This window comes from Dermacentor variabilis, chromosome 1 (genome assembly GCF_050947875.1).
Source record: "Dermacentor variabilis isolate Ectoservices chromosome 1, ASM5094787v1, whole genome shotgun sequence".
NCBI lineage: Eukaryota > Metazoa > Arthropoda > Arachnida > Ixodida > Ixodidae > Dermacentor > Dermacentor variabilis.
In genome coordinates, this window is record NC_134568.1 from 224,875,049 (window position 1) to 224,894,208 (window position 19,160).

General features: G+C 48.3%; 1 protein-coding gene across 1 annotated transcript in view; it reads right to left on the minus strand.

Moving 5' to 3' along the window:
* Window positions 1–571: 571 nt before the first annotated feature.
* LOC142573036 (nose resistant to fluoxetine protein 6-like) overlaps window positions 572–19,160 on the minus strand; it is a 36,045-nt gene continuing 17,456 nt past the window's right edge. Inside the window, exons 8-13 of the mRNA XM_075682537.1 lie at window positions 19,018–19,097; window positions 9,888–10,010; window positions 8,308–8,428; window positions 5,246–5,432; window positions 3,885–4,027; window positions 572–1,066 (exon numbers count right to left, since the gene is read on the minus strand). Coding sequence (XP_075538652.1) covers window positions 884–1,066; window positions 3,885–4,027; window positions 5,246–5,432; window positions 8,308–8,428; window positions 9,888–10,010; window positions 19,018–19,097 — 837 coding nt within the window. The 3' untranslated portion in view covers window positions 572–883. The remainder of the gene's footprint in view (window positions 1,067–3,884; window positions 4,028–5,245; window positions 5,433–8,307; window positions 8,429–9,887; window positions 10,011–19,017; window positions 19,098–19,160) is intronic.

Sequence of the window (19,160 nt, forward strand, 5' to 3'; positions counted from 1 at the left end):
TTATACTATGTGTGTTCCTTTATCACGTGTGTTGTACTGATTGTAATCCGCGGTAAAAAGTATTTTTCTGTATTCAGCTTTTGGTGTACCCCGGTATGTGTCGTGCACAGGAAGTTTTGTTCGCTATTTTAATACTGCCACCATGCCGCCTGTTTTGTAAGGGAGCCGGGACCTCGTCAGGCCTGTCCACCCTTTGTCTCGAGTTCCTCTTTCTTTTAACGGTAAGAAAATTCAAAGCAATTCAATTCTGCGCTACGGAGGAAAGAGCTCTCACATGTGCAACAAAACGAAATGACAGGTGGGAGACTGCGTGAAAGTTAAGATCTCTATACCATGTCGGCGAAGGAACAGGTAAATTGTGGTGCTTATAGGTAGTTCATTCCGCACAAAAGGCTGCTGATCGTAGAGATTATTACACTTTGAGAACTCACGCGTGAAGTGACAAAAAATAAAATTAAAATAAATAAGAAATAAAGATGAAGCGGCGATAAGGAAAGGCCGGTTTGGCATATCTGCGACACGTTGACACAACGCTCCGTAAATAAAGAAGAAACAAAAATAATATGCACGTTCAACACTCCTAATGTTGCTGTTTTACTCGTTCGCTCCAAGAAATAATGACATATATAGGCTAAACAGTTCTGAAACGACTGTTTCACTCGTTCGCTAAATGACCTTGCAGAATGCGCCTTGTTGTTTCAACAAAGAGCAAGGTCGCACAATTGCGGCGTACTCTAAATGGTGCGCGCAGACTTCAACTGCGGGTCAGCCGAGACCAAACAATGAAGACACACGCAATACGGAGGAATCGACTGGAGCGAGGCGCGACCGATGCCACCAAGAACCGAGTGAAGCGCACGCTATGGGGTGCGCGCCGTGCGCGCTAAAGGCGGCCGCAGTTTCGCGTGGACGAGCTCTTGGAATCCTTCCTTGTGCCTCTGCTGACGGCACGCGTGAGCGCGTTGAGGGCCACCTTGCTAAGCTTGACTGTGGGACACTCGCACAGCAGGTACATCAGGTACGCGAACATGTAGATGAGCACCGTGTGGCCCAAGTAGTCTCGCACCTGCAGGGAACGAAGCGTGGAAAGCCACGCAAGACGCTGGCACCTATGTCCCACGTAACTTGAGCCAAACGTTGAATATACGCAAATGCCACGTAGCTGGACAGAGCAAAGGCAATGTTGTTAACCATGGCTTGGAGATACTCAAATTATTATTTTTCGTAAGGCCTAATTAGATAATTAGTTTCATTAATTATACACTTCTCAAATATTTCAATTAAATGAAAAAATGTCAATGAGAAAATTGTAGAGCGACATGAAAAACTCCCGATACAGCTCCCGATATGCCCAGTACGTGCTACGCAAAAGCGTTTTTCCGAGCGTGAAAGGAGCTCGCGACTGGCCGCTAGAGGCACTTTGCGGGCATTCGCGGTAAAGTCCCTTGATAATTTGAAAGTACCGCCACTCTTTGAACTCTGCCGCCGCCGCGCGACCTCCTCGCCTCCTCCTCGCCCCTTGCGTGTCCCCCCCACGGGAACCAGTTTTGCCCCCGTTTTTCTGCACGACGATTGGTCTCCTTGCCGTTGCCCTTGGAAACGCGCGGTTCTTGCGTTTTGCTTGTGTTTTTCTTTTTCGTTCGCGCCATTTTCCTCCTGAGCACGGCTGGCTCGGTGCTTTAGCTCGGCGTAGCGAACGTTGTGCGCAGTGTTTCTGGCTTATGTGCTAGCGCTATGCCGGGCTGTTGCGCATATAACTGCAGCAAGAAGCCTGAAGATGGTTATGCCGTTTTTATAATACCACAACGAAAGCGTAACGGCTTGCGTAGGAAGCAGTGGCTGCATGACATTGGCCGAAGCAACTTTGTTCTGACAAAGAACAGCGTTGTTTGCGAGCTAAGGAGTCTTTCTTATAGCTCGTAGCAAAGCATCCCATAATGCTGCATTTTTTTATCATACTTCCGGCCTGCTCACCAGCGTTTTTGTTGCGGTTGTCCTCAGTATGCTTAATATTCTGGGGTGGCTCCATTACTTCGCACGTCGCTAACTGTTGTTATTCAGTCGGGAGCGCAGTATTATTGATTCTCCTTTGCGCCCTGAAAAAATTAGTGGCAAGTATCCCCGTAGTATTGTAGGTGATGAGCGTTCACTAGTCAAAATTGAGCTTTCTTTAAAGTTTTAAGGCGAAAGCCTTTAGATCTTTATGTTTCAAGGTCGCGTTCTAAACTGGACGTATCACGTGACCCAAGGAAGGCCAAAGGGGACCCAAAGCATGTCCCCCCCTGTATGAGAGAATGATTACCCAAGTTAATTAATGAATCATTAGTGGTTGACATAAGGTGGATTAGGGAGGATTAGGTTGATTAGAGTGTATTAAAGAAGATTAAGATGGATTAGAGTGCATTACGAAGGATTAAGATGCATGAATAAAGATTTAGGTGCGTGGAGGAGAATTAAGGCGGATTATGGTGGATTAAGGTGAAGTGTTGATGAAAGGGTATTAAGACCGATTGGGGTGGATTAGGGTGCATGAACAACAATCCAATCAGTAATCAATCATTACTTTGGTAATCATTTATCATCTCTTATACGCGGCTGCACATGCTTTGGTTCGCTTCCCGCCTTCCTTCGGTCACGTGATATTTTCTGTAGCTCACAATGTGACCTTGAAACAGAGGTCTAAGGCTTTCGCTTAATAAGCCACACACAAAGGGATGTGTCACAAGCAATACTAGACCAGACGCACGAAGTAAAGCATCTGATCATGTGGCAGAAAAATTGTCTGGAGTATAGAACTCGCCTCAAAGCTCCCTTTAAATCAGTATACCCCGTTCATATGGCTTTAAGAAAAAACCAACCTCCTCATAAACGTTGCCTCCAGCATTATCGATGCTGTTATTAGCATTTCTCAAAATTTTCAACCCAACTGGGGCGCGCAACTGGCCCAACATAACACGCCTCCATAGAATCCTGCGGCCCGTCCGCGGGAGCCCAGGAGGAATAGCGTGCCGTGCGCAGCCGGCGGGCGAGGAGAATCGAGGAGGAAAGCGCCGTGAGGAGGAGAGTGTCGCTACTTTCAAATTATCAAGGGGCTTTAATTCGCGGGCTCCTTTCGCACGGGCTCCATCAGCTACAAACCAAGCAGCTACCCTAAGAAGGACGGCCGTCACCCATTCGCTGCGTGTGCGGTCCACGACGCCAGGAACACACAGGGAGTAGTGGATGGTATCCCTCTGGCAATAACGGACGAACACCTCGCCAACTCATTCAGTATTAATTGAGCTATTGGATATACGTAGTCAGCAGCTCGGCAACCATTAGCCCTGTCCTCCCCGTAACAACTCTCGTTGAACAGAGCCGCACTCCGCAGGTAGTCGCACAAATGCACAGTGGCACAGTGCGCACACTTACTTATGGTCACAGCGCCGACGCACGCCTCAATCGTAATGGATACAACGCCTTCATTTCAGGTTTACGTTATGCACGGAACTGAAGCATGGCGTATATTGAGCTTTAAAACATTTGGAAAGCAAGTTGCGAAGTAAAAAGGTTAACTTGATACAGTCGTACCGTCCATTGCTGTCAGTGTTTTTCATTTACGTTTTTTTTGTTTTCGCTAATTTAGGACAATCGAATAACCTAACTGTCTCTAACCTCTCTGCCACATATTTTATGCAATTACAAGCACTAAAGTCCCAGCATGAAATAAAATGTCACTGCTCCATGCCGCGGCTAAGCAAATGGTTGCTGGTGAAGTGTTGTAGGAATGCGATTGCATTCCTACAACCATTGCCCCGTAAGTAAACAACAACAGCGGCAGCAGCAACAGCAAGAACAACAACAGCAACAACAACGACGACAAATAAAAATGATGGCATACTAACCAGGAGCCAGTGCGTGTAGTATACCGAATGCCTCTGCGTGACCAGCCTCGTGGAGATTACTAGCATTTGGGCGAGGTATCCGCAATACGTGAGTCGACTCAGGGGAACGAACAGGTCCAGCGAGAGCAGGCGGTTTACAAGCGCTGCAGGGAGAAACAAGCCTTACTTCGCACCGAGGGCATGAAAATATTCACAAGCCCAGACAACTGTTTATCGGCCTTCCGAGAACATGTGTAATAACTACGCTGCAAATGTCGATATCGTTGAAACTAATTCATTAATCGTTGTTTTGTCGAAAGTACTCGGCACTGAATTAGACGACACCAGCCTGTGAACACATATTTGCCGACACGCGACACTGTTTACATGTAATTCGTCTCGTTATGTGGGGCATTCAAATGTCAAGGCGCACAGCCTCGAGCCTGTGAGCCTAGCGGTGTGAATATATTACAGTATTCCCTATTATTTTCTTATATCGCCTACTTATTTATTACGTGTCAGATTTGTCAAAATCATTTTTCACGCACTGTGCAAAAGCATCGCAACAGTGCGCCGGAACGAAGGTAAGACAACTGTTGCTGAGCATACGATAAAATTATTATTATTATTATTATTATTATTATTATTATTATTATTATTATTATTATTATTATTATTATTATTATTATTATTATTATTATTTGCGGCGGAGCCAAATGTGGCTCGACTGCTACATTTAGTGCCATGACTACGGAAGCAGCGGAAATAATTGAGCGCTCGGAAATAGCTTTGGACATGCCGGACGTAGCTTTAACCACAGCGGGTGTTGAGAGTCATGTGCTCTGGCGCCATGGCACGGCCACAGAATGGGACGGGCGTAAGGTAAATCACGTAAATTAAGGCCTGTAAGCACAGGCAACGATATTATAAAGGAAGGATCGCAAAAGTTAACAATTACGCCCACTCCTGGTTCCGCGCGAGTAACTTTCAACTAAACAGGGATAATTTTTTCGCTTCTTTTCAGTTTTTTTTTTCAATGGTAAGATGTCCTCCTGCTCAATTCTTAGTGCTGAATGTTGCCTGTAATCTTTTTTCTGCAGATCGAGGGAAAAAGGATGGCATAACGAATGCCATCCTTTGCAGTGTTTCAGTGAGACTGTTTCAGCGAATATTAAACACATGGAAGCGTGGAAAGAAACCGCGGGCAGGGGACAGGAGGGGGGGGGGAGGAGTTTTAAGCTTCGCTTTGGCAGAAAAGCCGTTGAGTGGCACACAGCGTCAAATAGCTGATTTGTTTCGCCCCTAACGAGCTCTTCTTTCTAGGTGCCCTGCGCGCAGAAGAAGCTACGTAGTGACGGCGAGGCAGCAGAACGCTGACGCACCGGCTTGTCCAGTGGCGCAGACGAACACGACCCAGCAGACGGCCGGCCCCCAAGCAAGCCGGTGAAGACCGGCGTACGAGGACGCCCAGGCTAACACGTATGAACCCCGGTTGTTCCAGTCGAACACCGAGTAGACCACCGCCAGAGCAGTCACCACGCTAAGTGTCCAGCACAGGGCGTATGTCACCTGCAGGCAAACAAGGGCCAGCCACGCCGTGATGACGACTTCGAAACATTGTTTCTATGAAAGACCACTGAAAGATATTACGTTTTCTTCAACTCCGAGGACAAGTTCACGTCTCGCGATGCTATAGCATAGTGAGAATAATGCGTAGCGTGAATAATGCATAACGAATGAATAATGAATAATGCATAGCGTGAATAATCTATAGCACCATTATTCCAGACCTGCCGTGGTTGCTTAGTGGCTATGGTGTTGCGCTGCTAAGCACAGGGTCGCGGAATCGAATCCCGGACACGGCGGCTGCATTTCGATGGGGGCGAAATGCAAGAACACCCGTGTACCTAGATTTAGGTGTACGTTAACGAACTCCAGGAGCTCAAAATTAATCCGGAGTCCACCACTACGTCGTGCCTCATAATTAGATAGCGGTATTGACATGTAAAACCCGTGATTTATTTCTTAATTTTTAACCATTATTCTATTTCGATTTTTTCACCGCCCTTATCACTGTACTATGTCTAACATTTATTTACATGCACCTTCGTGACGTGCAATAGTGGTTCAGCGAAATCAGTTTGAAATGGCCAAAGTTTTACCCGTGCATTGCTCGTTATTTTAAACGCGAGAGCGTTAGGGGCCCCGTATCGCTGAAAATCCGGTGTCATCGTCTTGCATGGGACGTCGTTTGGCGAAAAATCACTCTTAACCACAACCACGCAGGCCCTCCGCGTCGCGCAGAGGCGTTACTGAACTAATTGAATTCCTCAAAGTAAAATGTGTCAGAAAAATCATAAAGTACTACCTAACCACAACCTACAGACACGAGAGCGTCGGATTGTAATTTGATTATAACAGGAAGCATAATTCTGTTGCACGGAAACTCAAACACAAACCTCTTTTCCAGCGTTTCTACCATTCATACAGTGGCGAGGCCCGCTCGGTTCCTTGCAACAACACCACGCAGATGGCGCTCGCAAAAAGTGGAAAAAGGAAGATGAGCCAAGGCCAAAAAAGAAAGAAAAGTCGGGGAAGAACAAAGCGATATTCATGCTTTTTGACGGCCATGTAATTGTGCACCTCAAGTTTATACCTGAAGTGATTTTATTGCGCTTAATTATTATTACACCGACGGAAGGACTATAGAACGAACATAAAAGAACAAAAAGTGGACGTGGGTGGCACAATAATACTAAGCGCAATACAATATTCATGAACGTCCACCAACTAGCCCCGTTCATTGCTTTACTAAACGTTATACCTGAAGGTCAAACTGTCAATGCAGCTTTCTACATGGCGGTTCTGAAGCGTCCGAAAGATGGTGTATGCGGCGCGCGACCAAATTTGTCGTAAGAGGGCCGCTGCATCCTGTAGCAAAACAATGCTCTTACGCACTCTGCATTGATAGTGCGTGAGTTTTTGGCACACAATTCCATTACTTTGCTGGAACACACTCCCGACTCGCCAGATTTAGCCCCCTGGTGATTTTTTTTTACCCCAATTCAAAAAGGTGCTCCGGGTGCGGTATTTTAGCTACTATTCAAAAGGAAACGCCACAGCTTCTGAAGCGCTTCACAGAAGAGGACTTTCAAGGGTGCTTCCAGCAGTGGAAGAACAGGTGGAAACAGTATTTAAAGGACGTATTATGAAGGTGACCACATTGACGTATCCGAAACATTGTGAAACGCATTAAAAAAAAAAGCTTACTGCACGAACTTTTGGGATAGACCTCGTATACTTTGGCCGGCCTAGAGGAAAACAGCCGCGCGTCTCTCGCAAGAGGAGGAGAGCGCTCTTCCGCCATAGTATCCTCCACGAGCCCGACTGTGGCTGCTCCCGCGACCGCGCGCATACGCGAGCCGATCTTGGATGTCATCTGCGGCGGGTGCCCTGCGGTGGAGGGCGATCATGCAAGGGCGAGCATTGGAGGTCGCGTAATCAGTTTTGGAGACACGGCACAGGCTATAAAACTACGGTCCTGCGTGTAATTGTCTGATACTTTGCTCTCGCTATGAATGGTTCACCTTTCGGGCGAAACTGCGACTTAAAAAATATTGTTCAATACTAATTAGACCCTATCCCACTTATAAGTGCATTGGGCTATCAATAGCAAGTGCTTTAGGCCCCTCGACCTGATCTACCGATTACCCTTACTCACCTGTCCTTACAGTTAGCATCCCGTGATTTTTACTGGTGTGGGTATGTAGGCTTGAACTGATTCCTTACATATTCTATGTTATATTTTGGGCAGAATAAGTCAACTATACAGTGAATCCGTAAGGCGACAGCCGAAGCGACTCGGAAGGCTGTCAACATTTATCGGAAATGCGGAGATGCACTGCAACTCCAGCCGAATACGTACAGATGTATCACTGCTCACCTAACGATGGCATGCAAACAAAAAGGGCCACCACAAGAAAGACAAAAACACAGCCCTCTCCATTTGCTCACTATTCATAGGTGACCATGAGCCAATACGGGCGGAGGAATAAAAGCTATGTATATGTACGAGTATACTGCCCGCGCTCGCTCTGCCCCTCACACGGCCACGGCCCGAAATTTTATCACATGTTGCTCAACTATAGCTGTCAAGAGGCGCCTGACTTTGGAACCAGCATAGCTGTATCTTTACATTCTGAAAACACTCTTCGTCATTTTGGCTAATCACTTATGTAGCCACAAAGTTAAGGAAAAGCTGGTTTAGAAGCTGGAGTAAATTCGCTACGCGTTTCCTTAGCCCCGCTTTCTGTGGCAAGGCAGATATTGATACAACTCATGTGAGGTGTTGAAATAAAGCAAAGATTAAGACGTCGCTCACAATAAAACGAATATTTCATAAAAAATTCTCACTCAAGAACGTCCGTGCTGACGAATTGCGTACCTTTCCGAACCTGACGTGGCTGTACTTGTGAAAGCAAAACGCCGCGAGGACTCCAGCCACGAAGGATGTCAAATGGCCCGTCGGCCACAGGTACATTGCTCCATGTCCTTTGAAAAAGAAGCTGCGGAAAATTAAACAGGACCATTAGTGGAACAGGGAGCCCATAAGCAGGCCTGACGGGCCCCCGTCATGTGTTAACAGCTGCAGACAGACTTTCCTTAATCAGTTCACTATGGGCATTTGGTGCCTTCAGCCATATGCTTTTATCAACAGCATGACGAGGTGTGTCAAGTATTGACATTTTTTAAAGAACTGGGTAACACTGATTGCTCTATAATTAACGGTAATTATGTCCAAAAGCAAGGTCGCAGGCACGTATAATCAACGTACAGAACCGTACAACTCTCGGTCCAAAATCTTGTTTGTATTCAAGCGATCAAAGTAGGTTAAATCGGAAATGGAGGCGTGCAATTTTTGATTAAATTACTATTTAGGTGGCATACCGGCCACTTCTTTCAATGCGAAGCGTTCTTTTTCTCAATTGCACCTGTGGCCTCCGAACTTGTCTGGACCCTCTTCAATTAAAAGAAGTTTCCGGCATATGCATAGAGCGAGTGAGCAGCAACCTTACGGCTCTCCTTCTCTTGTGGCAGCTAGCGCTTTGAGACGATTGGCGCGTGCATCACGTCCCACAGCAAAAATTTGCCGATGAAATCGAGAGTGCGGCAGTTTTCCCCATCCTTCCTTACTGGCCGCTTTTGAGACGCTATGTGACATTGCTACGCTTTCTGGGATCGGCCCAGTTTACGTAGTTCACTAGTTTCTTGACTGGTTCAGGTTGTTACAGAACATGCTGCAACCTTTCTTTCATCAGACTACAACAAATCATTCGTCATGCCACCATCGTCGTGCAGTCGCCTTGCCATTGTCGTTGCACACGTGCTCGCGTCATACGCATAATTTATTGCCTTACACGGACACGTCGCGCCATCTAGTAACAACTTGCGGAAAGCAAAACGAGGCTGTAGATAGCGAGCTATATGTAAAATCCTTACCAAAACATTTACACCCTGAGTGTGTGGGACATGCACAGTTTTTTGTTTCAATAAAGGTAGCATAATTGTTATTGTATATTCCGATCGCATATTGAAGAAATTTTACTCCTAAGAGTGCATGTCACAATGTGCCCGCGTCAGAGTGTGGGCCATTTGTACGCTTTAGTCTTTGTCAGAAGCTTGCTGAAAACGTCGTTGGGCCTTGTAGAGGCCTCTCCGTAGAACATCCGCTGCATGTAAAGGCGCAGGGCTTGGGAGGGACAGAGCTAGATCGCAGCTTCACACTTTTCCGAGCTCCGGAGTGCCGCAAGAACCTTACAGCAGGGCTTGGCTGCGAATATTGTCACTCTAAGAGTCGCTTCTGAACTTTTCACAAAGAGTGTGTATCGTATGACCACACAAGGACACTGTTCTCGCGGAGCTGAACACCGAATATAATGAGTACATAGGAGGAAACAGCGAATAAAAGTGCGGGGCCGGAGGGCGACGACCCATTAGGCTGGGTTGCGCACGCCCGAAACTCACTCGAGATCGCTGATGTACGTGTATGGCAGGGGCTCGAAACCATTGACGTAGTGCTGGACGCCCACAGCGGCGCAGGCACCCAATGCGACGGCCACCAGGCAGATTACGCCCGCCATGGGTTTCCTGCGATTGGCGCGAACGAGAAGAGGTGCTCACTTGCAGAAAAAACAACAACAACAACAACAAAAAAAAAAAACAGCTAGATTCCTTTTTTACATGTTTGTTTGGCTGGGCGCATCATAAGTAATGCCAGAGTTTCGGTAATGCTATTGGGTTAGCTCCTTGAACAAACCCCACGTGCTGCAGTCACTTGTCAAGGAGCAAAGCAGCAGGACTGGTTGCTTGCTCACAATGCCATACCGCGGCAATAAACCCAGCAACAATTGCAACTGCTGTTTTACCTTTAACTGGTCGCCCCAGATAGTTTGATCTCGAACAACAATGTAAAAAAATACCGCTAGTTAGTCATTAGTACCTTGTGGTTTTATGGCGCAAGAGCCGTAAAGGCATGTTATAATGTGCGCCAGGTAGCATCATTAAGGGCCAATGTTGCTACGGAGGCAGAAAAGGCCCGTTCTGTTGTCTATACATGAGCCTGAAATAAAAAAAAGTTCCCTATAAATTCTTCCCAGACAATGTGACCCTTAACAACTTCTTACAGCTGAAATTCGAATGGAATAAGAACTGGCAATTGACACTAAACGTTATCCAAAATCTGCTGTCTTGCGTGCGCATATCAGAAAATAAGTATGATTTTTTATACGCTCTAAACGACACACTTCTCATTGTAGTTACAGAACATAAGTAGCTTAGTTTCATTTTGCACGATTTCAGATCCGATTCCCACGTGAACTACGCAACTTTAACTGCATTATGACGATTGTTTTTCTTAAGAAGCCCACGGCAAGCACCTGAACAGGTAAAACTCTTAACTCTTAACCTATACGACTTTTTTTAGAGTAATTGAATACCCAAATACCGCCTGGTTTCCCTGTGCTAACATGCCAATAAAGATATTAGAAGTGTTGCGTTTCGCCTGCGACACGTGGTTTTGCCGGCGCGACTGCGGCGGGGCGGCAGACATTTTGGCCCGATCGTCGTCGCCGCAACACTCATCGGCAGGTGTTTCCAGGCGCGACTGCGGCGATGCGACCGCAAAGGATCACCCTCTCATTCCAGTCATTGTGCCCGAAACAGGCGATGCCAAAGCAGGGATCATCCTCTCATTCCAGTCATTGTGCCCGAAACAGGCGATGCCAAAGCAGGGATCATCCTCTCATTCCAGTCATTGTGCCCGAAACAGGCGATGCCAAAGCAGGGATCATCCTCTCATTACAGTCATTGTGCCCGACCGGCAGCGCTACAACAGGGTGCTACGAGATCGTGCTCGACAGGGTGCTACGAGATCGTGCTCGACATGGTGCTACGGCAGCGCTACGACAGTGTGCGTCACCATTAGCCCATTGTACATTCACGTGCTCGTCTTTTGAGGGGTTCCTTCTTGCCCTCAACTGCGAGAGTATAAAAACAGCTGCCCCCGGACGCCAAGAAGGAGGGCTCCGATTTCTTCTGCTGAGTAAAGTGCTCTCCCGTCTCTCTACTTCGGTCAACCTGACCGCCAACTCTTTGCAATGTTAGAATAAACAAGTTGTTTTGTTGTTACCAGTCGACTCATGCTTTGCCGGGACCTTCGGATGCTTCCAGTTGTACCCCAGGCCGCCAGGCCAACGCTACCCTTGGGGCTTGCGACCCAGGTACAACCACGGGCGTCAGCGCCGAGTTCCCAACAGATCGTACCCGCGGTGCGATCCAAACATCTGGTTGGCAGCGGTGAGATCGCCTCCGACTTCAAACAACTGTCTGCCAGCGGTGAGATCGCCTCCGACTTCAAACAACTGTCTGCCAGCGGTGAGATCGCGACAACGGAGGCCAGCAGCGAAGAGATGCAGTTGACGGTATGCTGAGCAGCTCAACGACGATCCGGGAGCAGTGCAACGAGCCCTGTGTGACGACTGGTTGCCTGCAGCGGAACGACTGCGCGGAATTCCTGCCTGCGAGGTTTGGTGAGTGCGGGACTTTCTTCTTCTGAGCTTTGCCAGGCTTTTTGTTAGTGTCAGAAACAGAGCTGGTAATTGTGGTTGTCGTTGCTGCCGGGTTAGTTTGCGGCAAGACAATAGTAAGCAGTAGAGAAAGCAGCATTCAGAGCAGCCATGGATTTGAAGTCGTTGCGCAAACCGAAATTGTTGGAGCTTGCAAGAGAGTTGGGTCTGGATGTCTCAGACAAACTAAGAAAACCTGAACTGCTAAAGGCTATTCTTGAGTTAGAGGCTGAGGATGACGAGCTGTCGGAATGCCTTGAGACTATTGAGGAGAGGTCAAAAAGACAGGAGCGCGAACTTAAAGAGCAAAAAGAGAAACAGGAGCGCGAACTTAAAGAGCAAAAAGAGAGACAGGAGCGCGAACTTAAAGAACAGAAAGAGCGTGAGCAACAAGAGCGTGACCGTCAACACGCTTTGGAAATGAAGCGTCTTGAGGTAGAGATGGAACGCGCTCGTAATGGAAGTCAGGCACACGGTGCAGGAGAACGCGTATTGTTCAAAATGACTGACCTGATGCGGCCGTTTAAGCTTGGAGAGGACATTGGTTTGTTCCTGGTTAACTTTGAGCGAACGTGCGAGAAGCAGGGGTTCTCTCGGGAAACGTGGCCACAGCGCTTGCTCACTTTGTTACCCGGCGAGGCGGCCGACGTAGTCGCTCGCTTGGATAGAGAGGAAGCAGAGGATTTCGACAAAGTAAAATCGAGTCTGCTAAAAAAGTACCGGCTGTCTGCGGAGGCGTTCCGTCGGAAGTTTCGGGAAAATGAGAAAGACAGAAGTGAGTCATATACAGAGTTTGCGTATAGGCTTATGTCGAACATGCAGGAGTGGCTCAAAGAAGAGAAAGCGTTTGGTGACCACGATAAAGTTCTGCAGTGTTTCGGGCTAGAACAGTTTTATAGTCGGTTACCGGAGAACGTGCGATACTGGGTCTTGGATAGGCCAGACGTTTGTACGGTGGCTAAAGCCGCTGAGCTAGCCGAGGAGTTTGTGACGCGTCGAGCTCGCGGAGCTAAGGACGGTCAAAAGGGTGAATTTGGCTCGAAGTTTGAGAGGCCGAAGTTCACACCCATGAGAGCAAAGGGGAACACGCGTAGTGCGGATGCGAGTGGAAGCAGTGCGACCGAACCTAAGGAGACGGCGGCAGCCGAAGCCGAACGCAGAAAGCGGTTCGAGATGAGGCAAGCGCGCGTTTGTTATACGTGCCAGAAGCCGGGTCACTTTTCGGCGCAGTGTCCGGAAACAACACCAAAAGTTGTGTTTTTTTCAATAGGCAGCACTGACGAGAACATGAAGCTTCTCGAGCCTTACATGCGAGACCTCCTCGTGAACGGGAAAGAGTGCCGAGTGCTTCGCGATTCCGCAGCTACGATGGATGTAGTTCACCCATCTTACGTAGAACCCCATATGTTCACGGGCGAGTGCGCGTGGATCAAGCAAGCCGTGGAAGCTCATAGCGTGTGTCTGCCAGTAGCAAAGGTGCTTATTGAAGGACCTTTCGGAGCGCTTGAGACAGAGGCGGCAGTGTCATCTATGCTGCCACCCCAGTACCCGTACCTATTTTCAAACAGGTCCGATCACCTCCTGCGCGAGAAGGGGCTTTTGTTTGGTGAAGCTAGTGTTCAGGCCTTAACCAGATCGAAGGTTCGGGAGCTCGCTGCAAAGGCGGTGGTTGCGGGGCCGACGTTATCAAACAACGAAAGAGGGTCAGAGGCGCAGCAAGCTGATATTCAGAGCACGCCCGAACTGAATAAACTTGAGTCTGTAACGTTAAAGGCGCCAGATACTGGAGAGGAAACGCCCGACGCGGGAAAGTTAGAAGAGCTATCTACTGATTTGCTCATCGCGCCTACGTCAGACGGACTTGATAGGTTGCTAAAAGTCAGCCGGACGGCTTTGATAGCCGAGCAAAAAAAGGATGGCAGCCTGGAAAACGTGCGCTGCAATGTCAAAGAAGGTATCGCCAGGAAAACTGCGCGTTTTGTGGAAAGAGGGGGAGTCCTGTACCGGAAGTATCTAGACCGCCGAGGAGTGGAGTTCGATCAGCTGATCGTGCCTCAATGCTATCGTCAGGATCTGTTGCGCTTGTCACACGGGGGTTCGTGGTCCGGACACCTAGGAGTTAAGAAAACTAAGGACCGTCTCTTGCAAGAGTACTATTGGCCAGGGTGTTTTCGGGACGCAGACCATTTCGTGAGGACATGTGACACTTGTCAGCGGGTGGGCAAACCAGGGGACAAATCGAGGGCGCCGTTGAAATTGGTACCTATCATTACGGAGCCTTTTAGACGGCTCGTTATTGATACTGTGGGACCTCTGCCGGTAACAGCCACGGGGTACAGACACATTTTGACTGTGATCTGCCCAGCGACAAAGTTCCCTGAAGCAGTGCCGCTTAAAGAACTCAGCTCAGTTGAGATAGTTAATGCACTACTGTCCATATTTGCGCGAGTTGGTTTCCCTGCGGAAATCCAATCAGATCAGGGCACAGTGTTTACTAGCGCTTTGACGACAACTTTTCTCGAAAGGTGTGGGGTAAAGCTGTTACACAGCTCAGTGTACCACCCACAGTCGAATTCCGTTGAGAAGCTCCACTCCGTCATGAAGCGCGTGTTGAGAGCGTTGTGTTTTGAACATCGAACTGACTGGGAGCTGGGTCTGCCTGGGGTGATGTTTGCTTTAAGGACCGCGCCGCATGCGGCTACGGGGTTTTCGCCAGCTGAACTGGTGTACGGTCGCTCGCTTCGATCTCCGCTTCGCATGCTTCGAGAATCATGGGAAGGTAGGGGCGACGACCCAGTCGTGGTGGAGTACGTACTTAAGCTCCTCGAACGCTTAAGAAGGGCACAGGAGTTGTCAGGTGAAGCAATGACAAAGGCCCAGCAGAGGGCCAAGGTTTATTATGATCGGACAGCCAGGGCCCGTCGTTTTGAGGTTGGCGATGAGGTCATGATATTGCGCACATCGCTAAACAACAAACTAGACGTGCAGTGGGAGGGCCCAGCACGAATTGTTCAGAAACTGTCGGACGTTAACTACGTGGTAAGTCTGCCAGGAAAGCGGAAAGCACAGCAAGTTTACCACTGTAATCTGCTCAAACCTTATAGACAAAGGGAAGCAGTGGTGTGCATGATGGTAAACGTTCCTGAAGAGCTTCCGGTCGAGCTTCCGGGACTAGGCTCAGTGACGAACAGGGAAGACACCGGTCAAGTCATTAGTGACCTTATCAGTAAAGCACCGCTGTCGCCCGAGCAGAAAACCGAACTACACCAGCTATTACAAGAGTTTCAAGGTCTGTTCTCTGAGAGGCCTGGTAGGACTTCTGTACTTACTCATGATATAGAACTTACCTCCCCAGAGCCAGTACGATCCAAGGCGTATCGGGTGTCACCCCGCCAGAACGATATTATGGAGGCTGAGGTAAAGAAAATGCTACAACTCGGTGTTATTGAGGCAGGTGAGAGTGATTATACCTCCCCTTTGATTTTAGTTGAGGTACCGGGCAAGGAACCTCGTCCTTGCGTCGACTACCGCAGGCTTAATTCCATCACTAAGGATCAAATTTATCCGATCCCTAACATCGAGGAGCGCCTTGAGAAAGTTAGTAGCGCTCAGTTTATTTCCACCCTAGATCTTGTCAGGGGTTATTGGCAGGTTCCACTTACAGAAGAGGCTAGTAGGTATGCGGCGTTCATTTCACCAATGGGAACATTCCGTCCTAAAGTGTTGAGTTTTGGTTTGAAGAACGCGCCATACTGTTTTTCAAGCCTCATGGATAAAGTGTTGCGGGGACAGCAAGAATTCGCTTTACCGTATCTAGACGACGTAGCGATATTCTCCGCATCCTGGTCTGAGCATATGGCACACTTGCGGGCAGTGCTAACCCGCCTGCGCGAAGCGGGCTTGACAGTCAAGGCTCCTAAGTGCCAGTTAGCACAGGCCGAGGTTGTCTACCTCGGTCACGTGATTGGTCAGGGTCGTCGCCGCCCCTCTGAAATAAAAGTGGCCGCTGTGCGAGACTTTCCGCAACCGCGCACCAAGACCGATATTCGGTCGTTCTTGGGTGTCGCCGGCTACTATCAGAGGTACATCCCTAGGTACTCTGATATCGCGGCTCCCCTGACGGATGCTCTAAGAAAAACAGAGCCTCAAACAGTCGTCTGGGACGAGACAAAGGAAAGAGCTTTTAGCGCCCTAAAGAGTGCCCTAACAAGCCAGCCTGTGCTACGATCGCCAGACTATACAAAAGGGTTCATTGTTCAGTGCGATGCTAGTGAGCGAGGCATGGGCGTTGTACTGTGCCAACGGGAAAATGGAGAAGTAGAACACCCCGTCCTGTATGCTAGTCGTAAGCTGTCCAGTCGTGAGCAGGCGTATAGCGCCACCGAGAAAGAGTGTGCGTGTCTCGTGTGGGCCGTTCAGAAATTGTCATGCTATCTAGCCGGCTCGAGGTTTATCATTGAGACGGATCACTGCCCTCTCCAATGGCTGCAGACCATCTCTCCCAAAAATGGCCGCCTCCTGCGCTGGAGCCTCGCTTTACAACAATATTCCTTTGAGGTGCGTTACAAAAAGGGGAGTCTCAACGGTAACGCCGATGGCTTAAGTCGAAGCCCCTAACGTAGGAATCAGCCTCAAAATTGTTTGTTACTGATGTTTTTCTTCCTGAGGCAGGATTTTTTTTAACATATTGCTTTTGTTTAGTGTTTCAAAGTGATGATATGCTTTCTAGTGCAATTTTTCAATTTGTGGACGCGTTCTGAGTGATGCTAGACTACTGTAAGGAACTAGGCAGTGGTATAAAAAGGGGAAAGAGCCTGGCAGGGCTTAGTGAGGGTTGTGCCGTGCTTGCTGACTGAGCGGTTGAGTTTCAGCGTAGTTCTAACGCTTGCCGGGAACGAGAACAAAAATGTGAACTCTCCCGAAGTCACTTTGCAGTGTCCCGTGCGAACCTGAACGAGAGAACGAGGCCTTCTCTGTGCGCTGCGCTCAAGAAACGTCGAGGGACGCCCGACTTCGGTTATGAGCATCATCGAGCGACATCCCTCCAGCCAGCGGATGCAGTCCCCTGTCCATCGGGATCTCCTTCCCCCGGCGGGGCGGTCTGTTGCGTTTCGCCTGCGACACGTGGTTTTGCCGGCGCGACTGCGGCGGGGCGGCAGACATTTTGGCCCGATCGTCGTCGCCGCAACACTCATCGGCAGGTGTTTCCAGGCGCGACTGCGGCGATGCGACCGCAAAGGATCACCCTCTCATTCCAGTCATTGTGCCCGAAACAGGCGATGCCAAAGCAGGGATCATCCTCTCATTCCAGTCATTGTGCCCGAAACAGGCGATGCCAAAGCAGGGATCATCCTCTCATTCCAGTCATTGTGCCCGAAACAGGCGATGCCAAAGCAGGGATCATCCTCTCATTACAGTCATTGTGCCCGACCGGCAGCGCTACAACAGGGTGCTACGAGATCGTGCTCGACATGGTGCTACGGCAGCGCTACAACAGGGTGCTACGAGATCGTGCTCGACAGGGTGCTACGAGATCGTGCTCGACATGGTGCTACGGCAGCGCTACGACAGTGTGCGTCACCATTAGCCCATTGTACATTCACGTGCTCGTCTTTTGAGGGGTTCCTTCTTGCCCTCAACTGCGAGAGTATAAAAACAGCTGCCCCCGGACGCCAAGAAGGAGGGCTCCGATTTCTTCTGCTGAGTAAAGTGCTCTCCCGTCTCTCTACTTCGGTCAACCTGACCGCCAACTCTTTGCAATGTTAGAATAAACCAGTTGTTTTGTTGTTACCAGTCGACTCATGCTTTGCCGGGACCTTCGGATGCTTCCAGTTGTACCCCAGGCCGCCAGGCCAACGCTACCCTTGGGGCTTGCGACCCAGGTACAACCACGGGCGTCAGCGCCGAGTTCCCAACAGATCGTACCCGCGGTGCGATCCCAAACAGAAGGCGTACCAAGAAAAGCAATAAGGTTCGTTTGTAATAAGTACATACCTACAGAATCACCCTCCGAATTATTAATAAAGGCTAAAATGCATACCCTGCCAAATTGCACCTTGCCGGCGCGCCAGAAACTGTTTTATCGATTAATCCACAATCAGAGAGAGAGAGCGAGAGAGAGAGAGAGAGAGAGAGAGAGAGAGAGAGAGAGAGAGAGAGAGAGAGAGAAGGGAAGAAGGAAAGGCAGGGAGGTTAACCAGACTGAGTCCAGTTTGCTACCCTACACGTGGGGAGGGGAAGTGCACAATCAATTAAATATAGAAGCGTCAAGGTACATCTCGTATTTAGACACATGGCCGACACGTTGTAAACACTCACTAATGCGAAAGGAATATTGTTTCAAGTCATACAGCTTTAAACATTCATTTCTTGACCCGCTATTACGGGAATGGAATAATCGTCATAAATGTTTAACGATAGCAATAAATCTTTAGGTGAGTAGTTTGTCTTTACTTGAAGACAATCTACACTGTTAGCAACGCAATATGATTATTAGCTATTATCTTTTTATTGTGATATAAAACTTTCACTGAGCACTGTGTTAAATAAATACATTTTTTCCCACTCGTACTACTAGTATTTATAAACTTGGAAGTGTGATATCAGCATTAAAGTTGCGGTATCCAGTGTTTCATTATGCGTTCAAAAGTTTGTTGACTGCCAAGCAATGCCGTGTAAAATATATTGTCCTGTTAGCATGAATTCGCTAAGATGGTGCTATATTTTTACCCACTTGTACTGCAATTTATATTACTCTAGATTGTACTAGATTACTCTTTATAGGTTCAATTGCATTATGCCCGAAACTGTGTGTCCTTCCAGCAAAACTTATTTACAGGATAGACAGTATGTTTAAATAAATCAAACTACCATTTTGAAAGGAAATATTGTACCTGTGTACTATGCTCGTGTATTGGTGTTCCTTCAAGAAAGTCTGCAGAAAAATGTAAGATGACGTACAGAAGAAAATGTTGATTCAAGTTATCGATTAAAAAAAATAAATGCTGGAGAACGAAGAATCCTGAACTCACTTGGCTAAAAGGAACACAAACAGGAGGGTTGCCAGGAAAAGCTGGTAATCACAGGCAATGTACCACAACGTGGGTAGGCACTAGAATTAAATAAAAAGGAAAACAGAAAGGTTAGCTTTATGCCACGTACAGAGGCGAGCGTG